This window comes from Taudactylus pleione, unplaced genomic scaffold (assembly GCF_031769625.1).
Source record: "Taudactylus pleione unplaced genomic scaffold, aTauple2 ptg000168l, whole genome shotgun sequence".
Taxonomy (NCBI): Eukaryota; Metazoa; Chordata; class Amphibia; order Anura; family Myobatrachidae; genus Taudactylus; species Taudactylus pleione.
Genome location: NW_028284570.1, coordinates 2,304,789 through 2,329,831, shown reverse-complemented (window position 1 = coordinate 2,329,831; position 25,043 = coordinate 2,304,789). Strand labels below are relative to the sequence as shown.

Below are 25,043 nucleotides of genomic sequence, written 5' to 3'. Positions count from 1 at the left end.
ATTCCCTCATCCACCCCCTTTTTTCAGTGTCTTGATAATCCTCTGCTTTACATGCTCTTTCCACCCCTATCCTCCCCCTCTAGTCTCCTTCACTTGTTGTTCCCCGTTTCTTCTCTCCTCAGTCTCCCTTCCAACCCTCTGCTTCTCTCCCCCACCTTTCCTCCATTCTCAATCACCTCCCTCCATGGCCTTGCTACCCCAACACTAAGCCCCACTCCCTCCTGCCTCTACCTGTCTCCTCCCCACACCTCCATTCGCATCACACTAAACTACCTCCTTACCCATCACCTGCAGGTTCCCTTTCTCGCTCAGGAGTCCACACCATTAATACACTCTCTTCACCTCTATCCACCAGATTAATCTCAACTCCACGTTACAGCAACCCGAATAATCTTATTCATAGCTCTCCCTCTAGCTATGTCCCTCTCTCCTATGCCCTCTAGAATGCCAGATCTGTCTGTAATAAACTAACCTCCACCCATGCCCTCTTCGTCTCCAACTGCCTGAACCTACTGGCCGTCATGGTGGTGGTGTAGGGGTCCTTCTATCCTCCAGGTGCGCCTACCAAATCTTACTCTCAGTACCATTCCTTTCATTCTCTACATTGAGGTACACGCTATTCACCTCTTCCAACCTGTTCACCTTCATGGAGCTGTCATCTATTGTCCCCCTGGCCCACACTCCAAATTCCTTGACAACTTTGCTTCTTGGCTCCCCCACTTCTGCTCTTCAGACCTTCCTTCCATCATCTTTGGTGACTTTAATATCCCTATTGACCACTCTGCCTCTAAACTCGTTACCCTGACATCAGTTGGTCTCTCTCAATGGACCTGCTCACCTTCCCATGTGAGTGGCCACCGATTTGATATTTCTGATTTCACCAATTCCCTCTCTCTGACCATCTTCTCTTTTTCAACTTATCCCTCACTCCCTCTCCACCTCATCCTCCCAAGACTATCATCACTAAGCATAACGTTGAGGCAATTGATACTGAGGGGTAAATTTACTAAAGGTCAATATTGAATCAATAAAAATCGATGTTGTGTTTCTGAAGCTAAATCACACATTTACTAAGAAACATTTATTTTTTTTAATTATTAGTAAAAGTGTGATTTAGCCCTAGAAACACAACATCGATTAAAATCGACCTTTAAATATACCCCTGAATCTTTATCCTCCCTGATCACTTGTCTCTCCCATGGTGTCTCTCTCTCTCTCTCTCCTGCACTGACCAAGTGGTTTCCCTATACAACATCTTCTGCTCTCCACTCTGTTGCTTCTGTGGCCAAACCTCAACCTTGGCATTCCGAATGCACCAGATACCTGCGAAAGTGTTCACGTACCGCAGAGCGTCAGTGGAGGAAATCGTGCTCAAATGCGGACTTCCTCTTTCCCTTTCTAAACAGTCTTATTTCAAGGCCCTTATCTCCTGAAAGTCTTCCATCACCGTCGTCTTTTCACCCCCTCCACTCTCTGTCCTTGACTATGCCACTCACTTCACCTCTAAAATTGGAACAATACGTCAGGATATCACATCCCACCAGACCCTTAGCACCCTATCCCATCTTTTCCCACCCTGCCTCTCCCCATCCCTCCCCTTTACCAACATTGATTTCTTTCTCCCCAGTATCTGCAGATAAAGTCATGGCCCTACTCCAGTTCTTCCACCATACACCTCCCCCTTGACCCTATCCCCTCTCGCCTCCTCCGTTCCCTCTTTCCGGCTGCCTGTTCCCACCTTGCCCATCTCTTCAACCTCTCTCTCATCAAGCACTGCCCCCTCCACATTCAAGCATACCCTTTTCTCCCTCATTCTTAAAAAAAACCTACCCTTGATCCTGACACTCTCTCTAGCTCCTGCTCCATCTCTCTCATCCCTTTTACTTCCAAACTCCGTGAGCGTATGGTCTACAACCGCCTCACATCCTTTCTTTCTTCTCACTCCCTGTTCGACCCATTTCAGTCTGGCTTTCGTCTTCTCCTCACACCTGAAACTGCCCTCACTAAAGTCAGCAATGACCTCCTTTCTGCCAAATCCAAGGGCCTCTACTCTCTGCTCATTCTCCTTCACCTCTCAGCTGCTTTTGACACGGTGGATCACCCTCTCCTCCTGCAAATCCTCTTCTCCCTTGGTCTGCGTGATACTGCCCTCTCATGGCTGTCCTCCCACCTCTCTGACCGATCTTTCTATGCTGATGATACTTAGATCCCTCTCTCCTCACTCAAATCTTCAACTGTCTCTCTGCTATTTCCTCTTGGATGTCCCAGCGCTTTCTTAAACTTAAGATTTTCATCTCAGTCTTGAACATGTTACCACCCTCCCGAATACCCTTGCCTCCTACAATTTCTTTATCTATTGACACCACCATCTCCTCTAGCCTGCAAGTTTGTGGTCTTGGAGTTATCCTGGACTCCTCACTCTCCTTCAAACCACACATTCAGTATCTCTCACAGTCCTGCCGCTTCCATCTCAAAAATATTTCCAGGATTAGACCCTCTCACACCCTGGAGTCAACCAAGACCCTAATCCACTCACTGATCCTCTCCAGACTGGACTACTGCAACCGCCTCTTATCTGGCCTCCCTGACTCCAACCTGTCTCCGCTATAATCTGTCCTTAATGCTGCTGCCCGGCGCATCTTCCTCTCTAAAAGCGCTACATTGGCCTTCCCTCTCCTACAAGCCCTCCACTGGCTGCCCTTCCCCTTCATAACCCAATTCAAGCTTCTCACACTCTCTTACAAAGCCCTCCCGCATTCCTCTCCTATTTACATCTCTGACCTCATCTCCCTCCACACTCCTGCCCGCCCACTTCACTCCATCCATCCATGAATGCCGCAACTCCTCCCAACTGATCACTTGCGCCCACTCTCGCCTCCAAGATTTTGCCTGTGCTGCTCCTTACCTCTGGAACTCTCTCCCTCTTCCTATCAGACTCTCCACCTCTCTACAAAATTTAAAAAGGGACTCTCAAGACTCACTACTTCATCAAAGCCCTCCAGCTCTCATCCTAACTCACTACAACATGTTCCTTACTCACTCTCTACTATGTGTCTGCCTCCTCCTTTAGACTGTAAGCTCTCACAAGCAGGGCCTCTTTCTTCATATGCTTTTCCTTCCCTTGCTTCTACCACCATATCCTCCCACTGCCTACTACAGCACCCAACCATGTTCTGCAATGCTCTGTATTGTACTGTATGTCACTTTCGTTCCTGTGTTATCTGTTCGTACTGTTTGTGTTTTTGTATTTTGTAAGGCGCTGTGGACCCCTTGTTATGCCATACAAAAGCATCATAATAATAATAATCTATATGTTTTACATAATAAATATTAATTAAATACAATGTTCTTACCGAAGTAGATAATCAGAGAAGACTCAAACACTTAATGCTGCCGCCACCTACTGGTTCTTGCAGGTAATGCGGAATACACTGGATATTCAGGTGCTCGCAGATTTTTTTACTGAAGTTATTTATATAGTGTAAACATATTCTGCATGACTTTCACAGATGGGACCCCCATTCTCATCAGATCAGAGATTGTGACCCCAAATCCAACAAACCAGAGATTCCAGGATCCCAAGTGTCCGTGTGACTGAAATTATTGGGACAGAGATGGTGGGATCCCCGAGTGTCCATGTGACAGAGATGATGGGATCCCCGAGTGTCCCTGTGACAAAGATGATGGGATCCCCCGAGTGTCCGTGTGACAGGGATGATGGGATCCCCCGAGTGTCCGTGTGACAGGGATGATGGGATCCCCCGAGTGTCCGTGTGACAGGGATGATGGGATCCCCCGAGTGTCCGTGTGACAGAGATGACGGGATCCGAGTGTCCCTGTGACAGAGATGACGGGATCCGAGTGTCCGTGTGACAGAGATGACGTGATCCCCCGAGTGTCCGTGTGACAGGGATGATGGGATCCCCGAGTGTCCGTGTGACAGAGATGATGGGATCCCCGCGTGTGCGTGTGACAGAGATGATGGGATCCCCGAGTGTCCCTGTGACAGACATGATAGGATCCCCAAGTGTCCCTGTGACAGAGATGATGGGATCCCCGAGTGTCCCTGTGACAGAGATGACTGAATCCCCCCAGTGTCCGTGTGACAGAGATGATGGGATCCCCGAGTGTGCGTGTGACAGAGATGATGGGATCCCCGAGTGTGCGTGTGACAGAGATGACGGGATCCCCCCAGTGTCCGTGTGACAGAGATGATGGGATCCCCGAGTGTGCGTGTGACAGAGATGATGGGATCCCCGAGTGTCCCTGTGACAGACATGATGGGATCCCCAAGTGTCCCTGTGACAGAGATGATGGGATCCCCGAGTGTGCGTGTGACAGAGATGACGGGATCCCCCGAGTGTCCGTGTGACAGAGATGACGGGATCCCCCCAGTGTCCGTGTGACAGAGATGATGGGATCCCCGAGTGTGCGTGTGACAGAGATGACGGGATCCCACCAGTGTCCGTGTGACAGAGATGACAGGATCTCAGAGTGTGCGTGTGACAGAGATAATGAGATCCCCGAGTGTCGGTGTGACAGAATCAGTGTGTGTATGTGTGAGTGTATGTGAGTATGTGAGTGTGTGTGAGTGAGTGTGTATGTGATAACATGCTTTAAATCACTATTATCAGATTAGACCTGCTTTCCCCTAGAACCACGGGCTGCTGGCTGCTGACATTGCAGTATTAGCATTGCTGTGGAAAGAGGTTATTAGATAAATATAGACACTTGTCTGATCCGTCTGTATGCGCTCATACACCAGGCTCCACCCACTCAGCGAGGTAACATGCGCAGTGACATAAGGACTGGATTAGTAACAACCGGTTTTATTTATTTTCTAAACAATTCATTTAGGTAACAGAAAATATCTCTCTTAGCTCCGGTCCTCACGTGTCCATTTAGGTCACAGAGCGATTTATAAATTATCTTTTACAACTATATACAGGAAGGATGATCATCTCAGCCTGGGAGTCTGCGTTACAGTGAGCGCGGCTGTAGGCCGGGAATCGGGGTCCCGCTCATGTTACGGGGGTGTTTCTGGCAGTGGGGGTACAGTCTGGATTCAGTACATAGACTCGTTGCTTTGCACGGCACTGAACGGCAGCTGGAGGGCGCCCATATTCGGGATGTTCGGGTTCCGCTTTCCGCCGTTATTTTTTCTATTCCAGAGGAAGAGGGTGCTGGAGTGTTTACTGACGACGATGGTCTTCCTGCCGTTCTCCTTGTTACCTCTCAGGATTTCGCTGGACGTCAGCATAGACGACTTCTTGTCCAGAACCTGTCACACAGATAAAATAAAAGGGTTATAATTAGAATATTAATGAAAAGCCTTCTGTAAATAAAGGGACATCAGCGGCACCAAAGCGAGACAGACACTGCAATGAGACAGACACTGCAATGAGACAGACGTAAAACCATAAAACACGGACTTCAGACAGCCAATAAATTCATCCCATCTGCTGCTCAGTAATGTACTGAAAAGCTCAGGATCGTGTCATAAATGTGCCCAGAGATTGCGGCTGATGAGTGCCCAATGCCAACATCTCATAGGGCCCAGTTAGTCGGATGATGCCATAGTTTTACCACATTTTCTAATATCCCAATAGATCTGAAAGAACCTAATCAGTATATGTGGGGATCAGCAGTGTCTGGGGTCACACTGGTCAGTATATGTGGGGATCGGCCATCTCTGGGCTCACACTGGTCAGTATATGTGGGGATCAGCCATCTCTGGGCTCACACTGGTCAGTATATGTGGGGATCAGCCATCTCCGGGCTCACAGTGGTCAGTATATGTGGGGATCAGCCATCTCTGGGCTCACACTGGTCAGTATATGTGAGGATCAGCAGTCTCTGGGCTCACACTGGTCAGTATATGTGGGGATCAGCCGTCTCTGGGGTCATACTGGTCAGTATATGTGGGGATCAGCCGTCTCTGGGGTCACACTGGTCAGTATATGTGGGGATCAGCCATCTCTGGGGTCACACTGGTCAGTATATGTGGGATCAGCCATCTCTGGGCTCACACTGGTCAGTATATGTGGGGATCAGCCGTCTCTGGGGTCACACTGGTCAGTATATGTGGGGATCAGCCGTCTCTTGGCTCACACTGGTCAGTATATGTGGGGATCAGCCGTCTCTGGGGTCACACTGGTCAGTATATGTGGGGATCAGCCGTCTCTTGGCTCACACTGATCAGTATATATGGGGATCAGCCGTCTCTGGGGTCACAGTGATCAGTATGTGTGGGGATCAGCAGTCTCTGGGGTCACACTGGTCAGTATATGTGGGGATCAGCCATCTCTGGGGTCACACTGGTCAGTATATGTGGGGATCAGCCATCTCTGGGGTCACACTGGTCAGTATATGTGGGGATCAGCCATCTCTGGGCTCACACTGGTCAGTATTTATTTATCTTACAGGAACAGCATGGAATCGTGTAGGTGAAGGTACAGTAAGGTGCCATTATACCGTGGCTGTATACGGGTGCTATTTTATAACACTACAGCAGCAATTAACGGTAATGAAAGTTCTGTTCTCCACATCAATAGTCAATCAATATTCCATTAATATATTCCAGATATATATCATAATAATATATAACCTTGTGGCTGAGAGCCCAGGCCTGCTGCAGGGTTGTATAATACTCTAAATTATTCATGACAAGTCACTTTCTCGTAAATACAAACCGGCAACTTCAGCTGGGACTTGTAGTTCCACCTCAGCATCAACAAAATCTAGTCACATAGCATACAGTGAGTGTGTAATAAGTTGGGTCCCACATGAAATAATGTATTATTACAGCAGCTGACAGACTGGAGGAGACCACACATGCATGTATGTATGTATGTATGTATGTATGTATGTATGTATGGGATTGAAATGCGGGCGGTGGCACACAAGTAACCTAACCCTCCCCCCCTCCCCTAGCCCTAACCCTCCCTTAGGGATGCCTAACCCTAACATCCCCCCCTAGTGCCTAACCCTAACATCCCCCCCTAGTGCCTAACCCTAACCTCCTCCCTAGTGCCTAACCCTAACATCCCCCCCTAGTGCCTAACCCTAACATCCCCCCCTAGTGCCTAACCCTAACATCCCCCCCTAGTGCCTAACCCTAACATCCCCCCCTAGTGCCTAACCATAACCTCCCCCCAGGGGTGCCTAAACCTAACCCCCCCCCCTCCCCGCACCCTAAACCTAACCCTCCCAAGGGGTTGCCTAACCCTAACCCGCCCCTTCCCCTAGCCTAACCCTAAGTCCCCCCCGGGGGAACCCTAAACCTAACCCTCCCAGGGGGTGCCTAACGCTAACCCCCCCCCTTCCTCTAGCCTAACCCTCCCCCCCTTGCGGCTAAGAGGACGGGCGCCCCGGACTTACCTCGTTCAGGCCCACGTTGTCCTGGATTGCTGGCGTCGGGATTATGATAGGCGTCGGTATCTCCAGTCTACAGTTGGGATTATGACCAGCAGCATTGCGGACGCCAGTCACATAACTATATACTGTATGTATGTATGCATGTAATGTTATGTATGTTATGTATGTAAGTAATATATGTATGGATGTTATGTATGTATGTATGTATGCATGTTATGTATGTATGTTATGTATGTATGCTTATAGGTCAGACAGTAGTTGCTTACCATGTTGTGCATGTCGGCACTCTGGAAGGTCACAATCTCTATATCCACGCCTTCTTTCCCTGCGTCCTTCAACAAATGAACCACGTCAGAATGTTTTGCCCATTTGCAGTCCTCCCCATTCACCGACACAATGTAGGCGCCCTCCTTCACGCCGACACACTGCAGCAAAATGGAAAAAAAAAAGTATTATAGGAACTTTGTGTGGAAGGAAGTCTGGAGAAATGTATTTATACACATGTATGAACACACACACACACAGTATTACAGACACTAAGTATTACAGACACACACACTAAGTATTACAGACACACACACACTAAGTATTACAGACACACACACACACGCGCTATTACAGACACACACTAAGTATTACAGACACACAGACACTAAGTATTACAGACACACACACTCTAAGTATCACAGACACACACACACACTAAGTATCACAGACACACACACACTAAGTATCACAGACACACACAGACACTAAGTATTACAGACACACACAGACACTAAGTATTACAGACACACAGACACTAAGTATTACAGACACACAGACACTAAGTATTACAGACACACACACACACTAAGTATTACAGACACACAGACACTAAGTATTACAGACACACACTAAGTATTACAGACACACACGCACACTAAGTATCACAGACACACACACACACTAAGTATCACAGACACACACACACACACTAAGTATTACAGACACACACACACACACTAAGTATTACAGACACACACACACACTAAGTATTACAGACACACACTAAGTATTACAGACACACAAACACACTAAGTATTACAGACACACACTAAGTATTACAGACACACACACACACTAAGTATCACAGACACACACACACACACTAATGGTGCATACACACGGTCAGATTTTTCCTTCAGATATGAACGATAACGATTTAAAAATCGTTCAGTCGTTCATATCTGAAGGAAAATCGTTCATATCTGACATGCCTGAACGATGGACGATCAACGATGCGCGTTCCCGATGGTCAGATAACGATTTCTGACATCTGATGTGTTTGCAGTCAGACTTGGACGATTCCATTCATTTTAATGCAGTCAAAAATCGTTCAATCGTTCAAATCGTTCAAATCTTTGGTAAAATCGTTCAAATCGTTTAATCGTTCAATCGTTCATCTGACAAATCTGACAAGTCTGACAAATCTGACCGTGTGTATGCACCTTAAGTATTACAGACACACACACACACTAAGTATTAGACACACACTAATGGTGCATACACACGATCAGATTTTTCCTTCAGATATGAACGATAACGATTTAAAAATCGTTCAGTCGTTCATATCTGAAGGAAAATCTGACATATCTGACATGCCTGAACGATGGACGATCAACGATGCGCGTTCCCGTTTGTCAGATAACGATATCTGACATCTGATGGGTTTGCAGTCAGACTTGGACGATTCCATTCATTTTAATGCAGTCAAAAATCGTTCAATCGTTCAAATCGTTCAAATCTTTGGTCAAATCGTCCAAATCGTTCAAATCGTTTAATCGTTCAGTCGTTCATCTGACAAATCTGACAAGTCTGACAAATCTGACCGTGTGTACGCTCCATAATGGAGCGTACACACGGTCAGATTTGTCAGATTTGTCAGATGAACGACTGAACGATTTTACCAAAGTTTTGAACGATTTGAACGATTGAACGATTTTTGACTGCATTAAAATGAATGGAATCGTCCAAGTCTGACGGCAAACCCATCAGATGTCAGATATCGTTATCTGACAAACGGGAACGCGCATCGTTGATCGTCCATCGTTCAGGCATGTCAGATATGAACGATTTTCCTTCAGATATGAACGACTGAACGATTTTTAAATCGTTATCGTTCATATCTGAAGGAAAAATCTGATCGTGTGTATGCACCATAAGTATTACAGACACACACATACACAGTATTACAGACACACACTATTACAGACACACACACACACTAAGTATTACAGACACACACACTAAGTATTACAGACACACACACACACTAAGTATTACAGACACACACACTAAGTATTACAGACACACACACACACACTATTACAGACACAAGCATGAGCTATATACTTATTATAGGCATTCCTAGAATATTAATATTTTATAATAGATAATTACAAGTTATTTGAACATAAGATATAACAGGTAGCCGGGTGTCATTATCTTGCGAGTTTATCTCGCAGCTGCAGGATCACACAGCGTTCACATGACGCCCTAATTCCTCCAGGTACATTGCGCTGCCACCAAAACCTCCCACGCCGATTACAATAAATACCGGGATTCGGTGGTATCCACTATCTTTAATTTTCCGTAAAAGTGTCCTGTACCTAAATTGACCTTTCCAATATATAAATATCTGATGGGGGTTTCCCTCCGGGAGAAGGCCATTAGCTAACGGCGAGAGCCGGTTCTCAGCTTTGGCCGCAAAGCGTCAGTCTATAGGTCTCAGTAGAGCCCAACTTTAGGTATAGTGGGGGCCGGCAAGGCACCAATCACCCTGCAACGAAGGCTAACCTGAATCAGCGCTGCAGCTCTGGGGCTCCAGGTAACAGGGAGGGGACCCCATAATGGTTAGTACTCAAAGGGGGGATGGCGTCATCTTATACAGGTTTAGATTCTATCACCGCGGCACCTTTTCCAGCAACCTCTGATATTAGTCCCTCGGTAACACAATGAGCGCTGCAGAATGTAGGTGAGGTTACATCTTGTGCTATGGTTTCTGCGACTACGGGATCGGCGTTATATATACGTACATCTGCGCAGCCTCCAGGGACCACTCCTGCGATCAGTACCGGGGAATCTCCTCTCAGCGTGAACCCAAAGCCATCGTCCCCCCGGGACAGGTGAACCTTCTGTGCCGGCCGCCACCTGTGCCTTGCCGAGAACACCGATAGCGGACCCTGCAAGATGACCAAATAAATGAGCCTCCAATACGTTAGCGTGAGACGTAATATAGAGATAGATATATATCTATCAAAAAAGGAAGTGATAGGGCGCTCACAAATAAATACTTATAAAAAGGTTTATAAAAAACTAAATAATAAAATAGAATGCAAAATAATGAAAATGGCGGTCTTAATATTCAATTGATTAGCCCTAAATGGGAGGATGGATAACAGAGACTTCTTCAGGAAAATTCTTTTGTTGGTCTTTCCAGCTTGGAATGGAGAATGAAATGGTGAATACCAAGAAGTTCACTTATTCCTTGTAGCTTCACTGCAAAATCCCCTTACACCAAGAAACACCCAGATATAACAGGTCACAAGGGCCACTATTAATAATAGATCAAATATTTTAAGATCACAATTTGTTTAAAAAAACAAATATTTATTTCATATAAAAACAACAGATTCCAACAGAGACTGCTTACATCAAATGTTATTCATATACAGTCAGGTCCATAAATATTGGGACATTGACAGAATTTTCATATTTTGGCCTCTATTCACCACCACAATGGCTTTGAAATGAAACAAACAAGATGTGCTTTAACTGCAGACTTTCAGATTTAATTTGAGGGTAATTACATCCAAATCAGGTGAACGGTGTAGGAATTACAACGGTTTCTATATGTGCCTCCAACTTTTTAAGGGGCCAAAAGTAATGGGACAAACTAAACAATCCTAAATCTAACTTTCACTTTTTAATACTTTGTTGCAAATCCTTTGCAGGCAATAACAGCCTGAAGTCTGGAACGCATAGACATCACCAGATGCTGGGTTTCATCCCTGGTGATGCTCTGCCAGGCCTCTACTGCAAATGTCTTCAGTTCCTGCTTGTTCTTGGGGCATTTTCCCTTCAGTTTTGTCTTCATCAGGTGAAATGCACGCTCAATCGGATTCAGGTCAGGGGATTGACTTGGCCATTGCATAACATTCCACTTTTTAGCCTTAAAAAACTCTTTGGTTGCTTTTGCAGTATGCTTCGGGTCATTGTCCATCTGCACTGTGAAGCGCTGTCCAATGAGTTCTGAAGCATTTGACTGAATATGAGCATATAATATTGCCCGAAACACTTCAGAATTCATTCTGCTGCTTTTGTCAGTAGTCACATCAATAAATACAAGGGAACCAGTTCCATTGGCAGCCATACATGCCCACACCATGACACTACCACCACCATGCTTCACTGATGAGGTGGTATGTTTTGGATCATGAGCAGTTCCTTTCCTTCTCTTCTCTTCCCATCACTCTGGTACATGTTGATCTTTGTCTCATCTGTCAATAGGATGTTGTTCCATAACTGTAATGGCTTTTTTAGATGTTGTTTGGCAAACTCTAATCTGGTCTTCCTGTTTTTGTGGCTCACCAATGGTTTGCATCTTGTGGTGAACCCTCTATATTCACTCTTGTGAAGTCTTCTCTTGATTGTTGACTTTGACACATATACATCTACCTCCTGGAGAGTGTTCTTGATTTGGCCAACTGTTGTGAAGGGGTTTTTCTTCACCAGGTAAATAATTCTTTTGTCATCCACCACAGTTGTTTTCCGTGGTCTTCCGGGTCTTTTGGTGTTGCTGAGCTCTCCGGTGCGTTCTTTCTTTTTAAGAATGTTCCAAACAGTTGATTTGGCCACACCTAATGTTTTTGCTATCTCTCTGATGGGTTTGTTTTGATTTTTCAGCCTAATGATGGCTTGCTTCACTAATAGTGACAGCTCTTTGGATCTCATCTTGTTTGTTTCATTTCAAAACCATTGTGGTGGTGAATAGAGGCCAAAATCTGAAAATTCTGTCAATGTCCCAATATTTATGAACCTGACTGTACATTGATGAGACCCAACGCGTTTCGTCCAAGAGATGACTTCATCAGGGCTACATCATTAAAACATTGAACACACACACACACACAATATAAAGATGACTTACAGACCTGTATTACCCCTGGCCCATTTCTTATAGCCCATTTGTACAGGTTGTCACTAATGTAGAAAGCACATTGGTTGGAGAGTCACTGGTCCGTGTCACCTCTCGCTCTGTACTGTCCTTGCTGTGAATCATGTATGGGACATGCCGTGTGCTTTTCTGTGTAACTCACCAAAGAAGAAAGTTCTATAGAGTTTATACTGTAAGGGACAAGGAGTGTACCACTGACAGGTGGTGGCGGGGGTCACTCAGCCTGTACTAGGGGGTGGTTTCCTGAATGGAATGCCCCAGAAATAATCCAATGTCTCACGGCTTGCACAGACCGGCATACACAAGGGGAGGGGCTGAAAGTAGCATTTGCATATTACCTCCGTTGCGACTGCACAAAAAGTCGCAGCCGCGCATTTATTAGTGTCCACCTCTGAATCAGGCCCTCTGTCTTTAGCATCGCCCTCTATCTGCTCCGCTTCCCTCAGTGATTTATACCGATATACAACTGGTAGCAGCGCTGCCTCCGTTACATAATAATGATATAAAGGGCCTCGCTTATCAACGACTGACATTCTTGTTATCGTTCGTTACTAATCTTAAATGGTGCTCCAACCAATCAGCTCCTAACTGTCGTGTTCTGGAAAAATGACAGGAGCTGATTGATTGGAGCGCCATTTAAAATTAGTAACGAGCGACGACAAGACTATCAGTCGTTGATAAATGAGTCCAAAGTCTCCCTTCAGGACATTACACATAAAACAAACAGTTTGGTAAATGAGAATATACATTATCTGAGGGTAAAATAATTACTCCCAGATTCCCGTGTACGGTGCAGAAACCCCGGCTGGAGTCTGTTGTGTGGCGGGGGGGGAGGGGGGCACTCTAGGGGCTAAATTCAGGGATTCCCATGTCGCTCTGTGTGTGAATCCCAAACACACCTCGATATATAATACTCAGGAGTGACACGGGAGCGGAGCGGTAATAGTACGGTGGCCTCCTCTTACCAAACTCCACGAGTCAGTAACAACTTTCTGCTGTTATCCTGCATTAACCCTACACCGTATAGCGCGCGATTCTGGTACCCGCCCACTTACCAGCCGCTGGAAAATGTCCGTCACTTTCACCTTAGAGAAAACTGGGATCTTTATCTCCGGCTTCTGCTGGGTCCTGGCTGAAAAGGAAAAAATAAGAGTTATGGTATGACATAGCGTTGTTAACTCTTTTTCTTCGAGGTCCATGGGGTCCACAGCCATTACGTTGGGGTATGAATCCTGGTCACCAAACAGTTAACGCAAACGAGTTCTCTGCTCCCAGGATGCACCGGGGTTCCTCCTCATATACCCCACCCCCTGCCTCAGCTAGCCACTTCGTTACCAAGCTCAAGCAGGCAGAGACAAACAAAGGGTAAGAAAGAAAAGACCCATACTTACGGGTCCAGACTCTCAAGAGAAGAAAAACCTCCCCCAGAACTACAGGTGCGTCTGGGTGGGTGTCCTGTGGACCCCATGGACCTCGAAGAAAAAGAGTTAACAAAGGTATGTCATACCATAACTCTTATTTTCATCTTCGGGGTCCATGGGGTCCACAGCCATTACGTTGGGGAAATCCCAAAGCACTAACCCTACGGGCGGGGACTCTCCTGGCTCTCGGAAGAGAGGAGAATCCTACGCCCGAAGGAGGCATCCTGAGAGGCAAAGGTGTCAAAGGAAAAAAATTTGCCAAAGGTATGGATGGAAGACCATGCGGGTGCCCTGCATAATTGCTCAAAAGAAGCACCCCGGCGGGCCGCCCATGATGGACCTACCGCCCTAGTAGAATGTGCCGTCACTGAATCCGGCACCCGCATACCAGCCTGTGTATAAGCCAATGAAATTGCCATGCGAATCCACCTGGCCAGTGTCTGTTTACTGGCTGGCCAGCCATGCTTATGACAACCATAAAGCACAAAAAGTGAATCGGACTTCCTCCATTTGCTCGTGCGTTTAACAAATTCTCAACGCACGGACCACATCCAGGGAAGCCTCACCTTGTGAGAGACTTGTGCCCTGAAATGCTGGAACTACTATTTCTTCATTAATATGAAAGTTAGACACCACTTTCGGAAGGTAACCCTCCCTAGTACGTAGCACTGCTCTATCTTGATGAAATACCAAGAACGGCTCCCGGAAGGAAAGCGCAGCTAAATCCGACACTCTACGTGCAGATGCCATAGCGAGGAGGAATACCGTCTTTGCTGTTAGCCACTTGATGTCTATTGAATTTAAAGGCTCGAAGGGAGGAGCCTGTAAAACCTTCAGAACTAGAGTCAAGTCCCACGGAACAACCGGGGAGACGAAGGGAGGCTGAATCCTCAACACCCCCTGAAAAAAGGTCTTTATATCCGGTCTCAGAGCAATTTTATGTTGGAACCAGACTGAAAGAGCTAACACCTGTACCCTTAAAGAGGCCAGGCGGAGCCCTTTTTCCAGACTGCTTTGAAGAAAATCAAGCACTCTGGATATCAGGAACTTCTGTGGATCATACCCTTTCAGTTCACACCACTGAAAGAAAGTATGCCAAAGCCTATAGTATATACGGGCTGAGGATGGTTTCCGTGCCTTCAACATCGTCCGTATAACAGACTCGGAAAACCCCTTCTTCCTCAAGACGGAGGCCTCAAGACCCATGCCGTCAGCGATAGCCGATGAAGATCCGGGTACCAGCAGGGACCCTGTAGCAACAGATCCGGTCTCAATGGCAGAGGCCATGGAGTGTCTATGGAGAGAGACCGTAGATCTGTGAACCAGTGCCATTTCGGCCATGCCAGAGCTATTAATATGACGGCGATGCCCTCTTGTTTGATCTTTCTGACAACTCTGGGCAGAAGAGCAAACGGGGGAAACAGATATACCAGCTTGTAACGCCACTTTACTGTCAGTGCGTCTACAAACTCGGCTCTTGGATCTATTGTCCAGGATCCGTACCTGGAAACCTTGTTGTTCCTTCTTGATGCCATCAGATCTATTTCTGGTAGACCCCACCTGTCCACAAGGTTCCGAAAAACCTGTGGATGTAGGGCCCATTCTCCTGCATTTATCTCTTGCCGACTGAGAAAATCGGCCTCCCAATTCAGGATTCCTGGAATGAACACGGCAGATATCGTGGGCAGATGAGTCTCTGCCCATACCAGGATCTTTGATACCTCTGCCAAGGCAGCCCGACTCCTTGTGCCCCCTTGATGATTTAGGTAGGCGACCGCGGTGCGATTGTCCGACTGTATCTGCACCGACCTGCCCTTTAAGATTTCATGAGCCTGCACTAAAGCTTTGAATATAGCTCTTAGTTCCAGGATGTTTATCGGTAGCCGGCTTTCCGCCACTGACCACTTTCCCTGGAAAGTCTGTGACCCGGTCATCGCCCATAAAAAACCTTGAAGACTGGTGTTGGTTTTGACTAATGTCCAATCCGGCACCCAAAAGGGGCGACCCTGCCTGAGATGCTTTGTCTGCAACCACCAGGTCAGGGACAACCGTACCTCTGGAGAGAGACGCAGCAGCTGAGACCTGATCGTGCGATGATCCTTGTTCCAGCGAGACAGAACTAATTGCTGCAGTGGTCTGGAGTGGAATTGAGCGTATTCCACCATCCTGAAGGTGGCCACCATCGACCCCAGGACCTGCATGGCTACTAGAACGGATATCTGCCTGTTGCGAAGCAACCTGCGTATTCGTGATTGTAGGGAAAGGATCTTCTCCTCCGGCAGATATATTTTCTGCACCACGGAGTCCAATCTCGCTCCCAAATGACACATCTGCTGTACCGGACAGGGTGACGACTTTTGCCAGTTTATGATCCAGCCGTGACTGTACAGACATGATACTGTCAGCCTCAAATGATCCTGTACCTGCTGTGGGGACTGCCCCAGCAACAGGAGGTCGTCCAAGTAAGGCAAAATCCTGACGCCTTGGCGTCTGAGGCATGCCATCATCACCGCCATCACCTTGGTGAATACCCGAGGGGCTGTGGACAGGCCAAACGGCAGGCCTGGAACTGAAAAGGTTCCTCCCCTACCGCAAAACGAAGAAATTTTTTATGAGCCTGTGTGATTGGGATGTGAAGGTAGGCATCTTGTATGTCTAGGGACACCATATAGTCCTCCTGTTCCATTGCCAACACAATCGATCGCAATGTTTCCATCCTGAACCCGGGGGCTCGAACAAATTTGTTGAGCTCTCTCAGATTCAGAATAGGCCGGTATGACCCATTCGGTTTCTGAACCAAGAACAGATTGGAGTAAAATCCCTCTCGGAACTGATTCTCTGGCACCGGAATCACTACTTCTGATGCTAGCAAGGCAAGAACAGCCTTCTGAAGGGCCAAAGCTTTTTCTGAACCCACCTGCGGGTTTACACAAAAGAACCTTTGCGGAGGAGTCCTCCAAACGTCAGGGCGTACCCTCGGGAAACAACTCCTCGAACCCAGGCATCCTCCATCGTGAGGTGCCAGGGCTCTGAGAACCGAAGTAGTCGGCCCCCCACCCTGGGATCCCCCAGGGGTAGGCCCGTCCCATCAGGCCACTGGTTTATCCTGGACCTTAGATCCTGGATGTTTGTTCTGCCAGGGCTTCCTGGGTCCTGCCTTTTTTTGGTGGAAATCTTGCTAAGGGCTGACCTTTGGCCTTGCACTGCGGCCGAAACCCCCGAAAGGACGCCCTCCTCAATTTAGGCGAGGTTGCTGATGGCAAACCTGCCGTCTTTGAGGCTGCCATGGAGGCTACAATTTTGTCCAATTCTGGACCAAAGAGAACACCTCCTGTGAATGGAAGGAATTCTAGGGCCTTTTTGGACTCGGCATCTGCCTTCCAATCCTTCAACCAGAGGATCCTACGTGCCACCACGGACTCTGCTGAAACCTTAGAAGAAAGGATCCCTGCATCCAAGGCGGAATCTCCCAAATAAGAGGCCCCTTCTCTAATAAAGGAGATCATATCCAGTTGCTCCTTAGAGGCATCTGGTAAAGACTCCGTTAGAGTTTTGGCCCACTCAATAGCGATTGCTACCCAGGCAGTGGCCATAGCTGGGCGGGTGGCCGTTCCTGCCAGCGAAAAAATTGATTTGAGACAAGTCTCCAGTCTCCTATCCGTGGTTTCCTTCAGCGAAACTGCTGGGATTAGCAAAGTGGTACGTTTAATCAGCTGTGCCACATGCGCATCAACTGACGGTGGATTCTCCCACTTGGCACAGTCCTCTGCTGGAAAAGGATATAGAAGCGCCATTCTTTTAGAAGAATGGCTTATCTTATCCGGACGGACCCAGGCTTCCTCCATAAGTTCTGATAAATGTTCAGACTTTGGGAATTCTGCCTTAACCACTTTCTGGCACTTAAACAGGGGGGCTTTCCTAGGCGGAAGATCCCCTTCCTCGATATTTAACACCGATTTTACCACCTTTATCAGAAAGGGGACATCGGCTTCTGGGAAATGATCATCACCCTCCTCGGAGCTAGACTCCTGTGAAGAGTTCTATGCCCGTTCCTCCTCGGAGGAGGCACTGGAGTACTCACCCATATGAGGCGATACATGGCGCCTAGATTTAGGCTGCTTTGGCTTGACAGCCTGAGGCTGAAAAACCCCCGAGGATGATGCCATAACCTTACCAGCACCAGGGTCCATCCAAGGCGGCCACCTCATGGGCATAGGATGCATCTGCTGAGGCAAACCCCAAACCGGTGGTACCGGGGCAGCCAGCCGTTCCGCCACCTGAGCCATAACCTGAGAAAATGACGCCCAAGGGGGCTCAGGGCCTGAAACTGGCAAACTTAATTGGTGTGGTGGCTGTCTGAAACAGTTCCCACAAAGCCCATTTTGTAGAAAGTCCTGTGGGGACAATCCTGCCTTGCAGGCTACACAGGATATCAGCAACGGGGCTCCCACCACCTGACCCTCAGACTCCTTAGACATAACACTACGCCACTGGTTCTGAGCGTATATGTGCTGCGTTCTACTCTCAACCCACACACCCGTAGCAAGGGAAGGGGAGAGACAGTGACAGTATACAGGAATTACAGTTCTTATACAGAAGAAACAGTATCCATAAACAACAATCACATGTCATGCATAAATACTCTGCGAGCCATATGCATATAAGCTCTCACTACCACAATCAGCCTAAGCTTAGGTAGGATAGAGCCCTGTAAAAACCTAGACCAGCAGTAGGCAAGGTATACAGGGAGACTGCCCAGCGTCCTGTTAGGAGCAGCGATCAGAGAGCAACTGACATACACTCTGGCTGCCTTATATGGAGGCTGGGAGGAGCAACCCACAATCACTGCGCCAGAGTACTGAACTAGTGTGTGGATTGGGGGAGGGGCCGCCGGGGAAGCGTACCTCCCCTATGCTGCTTGGACCTGCCCGGTAAACTGACCTGGCCGCCGCCACAAGCCCCGGCTGGTCAGGAACATCATATCCCGGCGGTCTAGGCTAGGAGACAAGCCGTATGCCTAAACGTATGCCTGACTGCAGCGCGCCTCCGGCCAGTCTCACCGCCGGAGGCCGGACCGCCACGTGGTCCCGGCATCAGCGGCCGCCGCAACCACCTGCTTACCTGCCATCCCCTTGATCCGGTTGCGGTCCAGGGCCTGAAAGCCCCTGCCAAATCCCCTGCCATGGACCTGCCAAGGCAAGCGGTGCGGCGCCGGAGGAGGTAGTTGCAGCGCGTGGCCGGTGCGCCTCCAATCAGGCACGAGGCTGCTTCCAGGACAGCTCAGACCACCCGCTGAGATAGAGAGTAAAACTCTCCCTTTTTTTTTGTTACTCATCTGTAGGACTGCTCCAGCAGTCCCACTGTCTATGTGGTGAACACACCAAACAGGAAGAACTGGCTACCTGAGGCAGGGGGTGGGGTATATGAGGAGGAACCCCGATGCATCCTGGGAGCAGAGAACTCGTTTGCGTTAACTGTTTGGTGACCGGGATTCATACCCCAAAGTAATGGCTGTGGACCCCATGGACCCCAAAGAAGAAAAGATACTTATTCATTAGCCGTTAGTTATATAGCGCACACATACTGCACAGCGAGAATCTCACACCAGCCCCTGCCCCACGTAGAGCTTACACTATATATTCCCTATCACACCTGAGAGTAAGGAAATGAAATGATCGGCTACATGATAATTATTGGTCACTGATCAGATGTAGCCGTATAATAATATAGGCGAAGAATATAATAAAACATTCTTACGCTGGATGTCGGGGGCTTCGCTAGTCTCAAAGAAATCCTCCTCGTGGTCGATGTCGGAGTAGTTACTGAGCGAGCGCTTGTGCGCCAGGGTGAGGACTTCCTGCAGGATGTCCATCTTACGCAGAATCTTACACAGGCCGTGGACCCGCATAGCTTCCTCATGCTTCATCACCGCTTTCTTCAGATGGGCCTTACCTGCAGGTAACACAGGGATTATTCTACCTCTACCTGGCCCCCCACGCTAACACAGGGATTATTATACCCAGTCCCCCCACGCTTACCTCCATGTAACACAGGGATTATTATACCTCTACCTGGTCCCCCACGCTTACCTCCATGTAATACAGGGATTATTATACCTCTACCTGGCCCCCCACGCTTACCTCCATGTAACACAGGGATTATTCTACCTCTACCTGGCCCCCCACGCTTACCTCCATGTAACACAGGGATCATTATACCTCTACCTGGCCCCCCACGCTTACCTCCATGTAACACAGGGATTATTATACCCAGTCCCCCACGCTTACTTCCATGTAACACAGGGATTATTATACCTCTACCTGGCCCCCCACGCTTACCTCCATGTAACACAGGGATCATTATACCTCTACCTGGCCCCCCACGCTGACCTGCAGGTAACACAGGGTTTATTATACATCTACCTGGCCCCCCATGCTAACTTCCATGTAACACAGGGATTATTATACCCAGGCCCCCCACGCTTACCTCCATGTAACACAGGGATTATTATACCTCTACCTGGCCCCCCACGCTCACCTCCATGTAATACAGGGATTATTATACCTCTACCTGGCCCCCCACGCTTACCTCCATGTAACACAGGGATTATTCTACCTCTACCTGGCCCCCCACGCTTACCTCCATGTAACACAGGGATCATTATACCTCTACCTGGCCCACGCACGCTTACCTCCATGTAATACAGGGATTATTATACCTCTACCTGGCCCCCCACGCTAACTTCCATGTAACACAGGGATTATTATACCCAGTCCCCCACGCTTACTTCCATGTAACACAGGGATTATTATACCTCTACCTGGCCCCCCACACTTACCTCCATGTAACACAGGGATCATTATACCTCTACCTGGCCCCCCACGCTGACCTGCAGGTAACACAGGGTTTATTATACATCTATCTGGCCCCTCATGCTAACTTCCATGTAACACAGGGATTATTATACCCAGGCCCCCCACGCTTACCTCCATGTAATACAGGGATTATTATACCTCTACCTGGCACCCCACGCTAACCTCCATGTAATACAGGGATTATTATACCTCTACCTGGCCCCCCATGCTAATTTCCATGTAACACAGGGATTATTATACCTCTACCTGGCCCCCCACGCTTACCTCCATGTAACACAGGGTTTTTATTATACCTCTACCAGGCCCCCCACGCTTACCTCCATGTACTACAGGGATTATTAAACCTCTACCTGGCCCCCACGCTTACCTCGATGTAATACAGGGATTATTATCCCTCTACCTGACCCCCGCGCTGACTTCCATGTAACACAGGGATTATTACACCTCTACCTGGCCCCCCACGCTTAGCCGCAGGTAACACAGGAATTATTATACCTCTACCTGGCCCCCCACATTGACCTGCAGGTAACACAGGTATTATTATACAGAGACCCCCCAAGTTTACCTGCATGTAACACAGGTATTATTATACCCAGGCCCCCATTTGCTAACCTGCATGCAACACAGGGATTATTATCCCCAGGCCCCACGCTAACCTGCAGGTAACAGGGGGATTATCATACCTCTACCTAGTCACTCATGCTTACCTCCATGTAACACAGGGATTATCATATCCAGCCCCCCATGCTTACCTCCATGTAACACAGGGATTATTATACCTCTACCTGGCCCCCCACGCTTACCTCCATGTAACACAGGGATTATTATACCTCTACCTGGCCCCACACACTGACCTCCATGTAATACAGTGATTATTATACCTCTACCTGGCCCCCCCACGCTGACCTCCATGTAAAACAGGGATCATTATACCCAGGCCCCCCACGCTTACCTCCATGTAACACAGGAATTATTATAACTCTACCTGGCCCCCCGCGCTGACCTGCAGGTAACACAAGGATTATTATACCCAGGCCCCCCACGCTTACCCACAGGTAACACATTGATTATTATACCTCTACCTGGACCCCCATGTTGACCTGCAGGTAACACAGGATTATACACAGGCCCCCCACGTTTACCTACATGTAACACAGGGATTATTATACCCAGGCCCCCCACGTTTACCCCCATGTAACACAGGTATTATTATACCTCTACCTGGCCCCCCATGCTGACCTACATGTAACACAGGGATTATTATACCCAGGCACCCCATGTTTACCTGCAGGTAACAGAGGGATTATTATACCCAGGCCCCCCACGTTTACCTGAATGTAACACAGGGATTATTATACCCACGCACGCCACATTTACCTCTATGTAACACAGGGATTATGATACCCAGGCCCCCCACGCTTACCTGCATGTAACACAGGGATTACTATACCTGTACCCGACACCCCAATCTTACCTGCATGTAACACAGGGATTACTATACCTGTACCCAGGTCCCCCACGCTTACCTCCATGTAACACAGGAATTATCATACCCAGCCCCCCCATTCTTAACTACATGTAACACAGGGATTACTATACCCATAGCCAGCCCCCCCACGCTTACCTACATGTAACACATTGATTACTATACCTGTACCCAGGCCCCTCACGCTTACCTGCATGTAACACGGATTATTATACCTGTACCCAGGCCCCCCACGCTTACCTGCATGTAACAGGGATTACTATACCTGCACCCAGCACCCCACACTTACCTGCATGTAACACAGGGATTACTATACCTCTACCCGGCCCCCCATGCTTAACTGCATGTAACACAGGGAATATTATACTCAGCCCCCCCATGCTTACCTGCGGTAACACAGGGAATATTATAACCAGGCACCCCATGTTTACCTCCATGTAACACAGGAATTATCATACCCAGCCCCCCCACGCTTAACTACATGTAACACAGGGATTACTATACCTATAGCCAGGCCCCCCACGCTTACCTGCAGGTAACACAGGGAATATTATAACCAGGCACCCCATGTTTACCTCCATGTAACACAGGAATTATCATACCCAGCCCCCCCACGCTTAACTACATGTAACACAGGGATTACTATACCTATAGCCAGGCCCCCCACGCTTACCTACATGTAACACAGGGATTATTATACCTGTACCCAGCCCTCCACGCTTACCTGCATGTAACACAGGGATCATTATACCCAGCCCCCTCACGCTTACCTGCATGTAACACATGGATTACTATACCTGTACCCAGGCCCCCCACGCTTACCTGCATGTAACAGGGATTACTATACCTGTACCCAGGCCCCCCACGCTTACCTGCATGTAACACAGGGATTACTATACCTGTACCCTGCACCCCACGCTTACCTGCATGTAACACAGGGATTACTATACCTGTACCCGGCCCCCCCATGCTTACCTGCATGTAGCACAAGGATTACTATACATGTACCTGCCCAAGCCCCCCATTTGCTGGTAGGTACACACAGGGAATCCGCACCCTCACATTTACCTGCATATAACATAGGGATTACCCGGCACCCCACACTTACCTGCATGTAACACAGGGATTATTGTTATAGATAAAAAATTAGCGCTTGTAAGTGAATATGTTACTAAAAATGTCTTAATGTGGAGAAGGGAAAAAAAATATATAAAATGAAACATAAATAAAATAAGATGAAGTAAAATGAAAGAGAAAAAGAAGAAGGTAATGCTTATAGTCTATTGAGACTATGTGGGTTCCGTGTTCTCTGTGCCGATGCCAATGTATGGAAGGTTTTGTAGATCCAAGAGGGCTAATGATAACTGTACCAGTACCCCACTATCTCACACAGAGCATTATATACCAGTACCCAGCTATCTCACACAGTGCTTTATATACCAGTACCCCGCTATCTCACACAGAGCATTATATACCAGTACCCCGCTATCTCACACAGAGCATTATATACCAGTACCCCGCTATCTCACACAGAGCATTATATACCAGTACCCCGCTATCTCACACAGAGCATTATATACCAGTACCCCGCTATCTCACACAGAGCATTATATACCAGTACCCCGCTATCTCACACAGAGCTTTATATACCAGTACCCAGCTATCTCACACAGTGCATTATATACCACTACCCAGCTATCTCACACAGTGCTTTATATACCAGTACCCCGCTATCTCACACAGAGCTTTATATACCAGTACCCCGCTATCTCACACAGAGCATTATATACCAGTACCTCGCTATCTCACACAGTGCATTATATACCAGTACCCCGCTATCTCACACAGTGCATTATATAACAGTACCCCGCTATCTCACACAGTGCATTATATACCAGTACCCAGCTATCTCACACAGAGCATTATATACCAGTACCCCGCTATATCACACAGAGCATTATATACCAGTACCCCGCTATCTCACACAGAGCATTATATACCAGTACCCCGCTATCTCACACAGAGCTTTATATACCAGTACCCCGCTATCTCACACAGAGCATTATATACCAGTACCCCGCTATCTCACACAGTGCATTATATACCAGTACCCAGCTATCTCACACAGAGCATTATATACCAGTACCCCGCTATATCACACAGAGCATTATATACCAGTACCCCGCTATCTCACACAGTGCATTATATACCAGTACCCCGCTATCTCACACAGAGCTTTATATACCAGTACCCCGCTATCTCACACAGATCATTATATACCAGTACCCCGCTATCTCACACAGAGCATTATATACCACTACCCAGCTATCTCACACAGTGCTTTATATACCAGTACCCCGCTATCTCACACAGAGCTTTATATACCAGTACCCCGCTATCTCACACAGAGCATTATATACCAGTACCCCGCTATCTCACACAGTGCATTATATACCAGTACCCAGCTATCTCACACAGAGCATTATATACCAGTACCCCGCTATCTCACACAGAGCATTATATACCAGTACCCCGCTATCTCACACAGAGCATTATATACCAGTACCCCGCTATCTCACACAGAGCATTATATACCAGTACCCCGCTATCTCACACAGAGCATTATATACCAGTAACCCGCTGTCTCACACAGAGCATTATATACC

At 47.7% G+C, this 25,043-nt stretch overlaps 1 protein-coding gene across 3 annotated transcripts in view; it reads right to left on the bottom strand.

Moving 5' to 3' along the window:
• Positions 1–4,813: 4,813 nt before the first annotated feature.
• The window catches only part of RHPN1 (rhophilin Rho GTPase binding protein 1), a 130,845-nt gene continuing 110,615 nt past the window's right edge, over positions 4,814–25,043 (bottom strand). For all 3 annotated transcript variants that reach the window (XM_088475220.1, XM_088475221.1, XM_088475222.1), the window contains 5 exons: positions 19,774–19,968; positions 13,651–13,727; positions 10,455–10,601; positions 7,644–7,802; positions 4,814–5,281 (listed from right to left, as the gene is read on the bottom strand). In XM_088475220.1, coding sequence (XP_088331346.1) covers positions 5,066–5,281; positions 7,644–7,802; positions 10,455–10,601; positions 13,651–13,727; positions 19,774–19,968 — 794 coding nt within the window. In that variant the 3' untranslated portion in view covers positions 4,814–5,065. The remainder of the gene's footprint in view (positions 5,282–7,643; positions 7,803–10,454; positions 10,602–13,650; positions 13,728–19,773; positions 19,969–25,043) is intronic.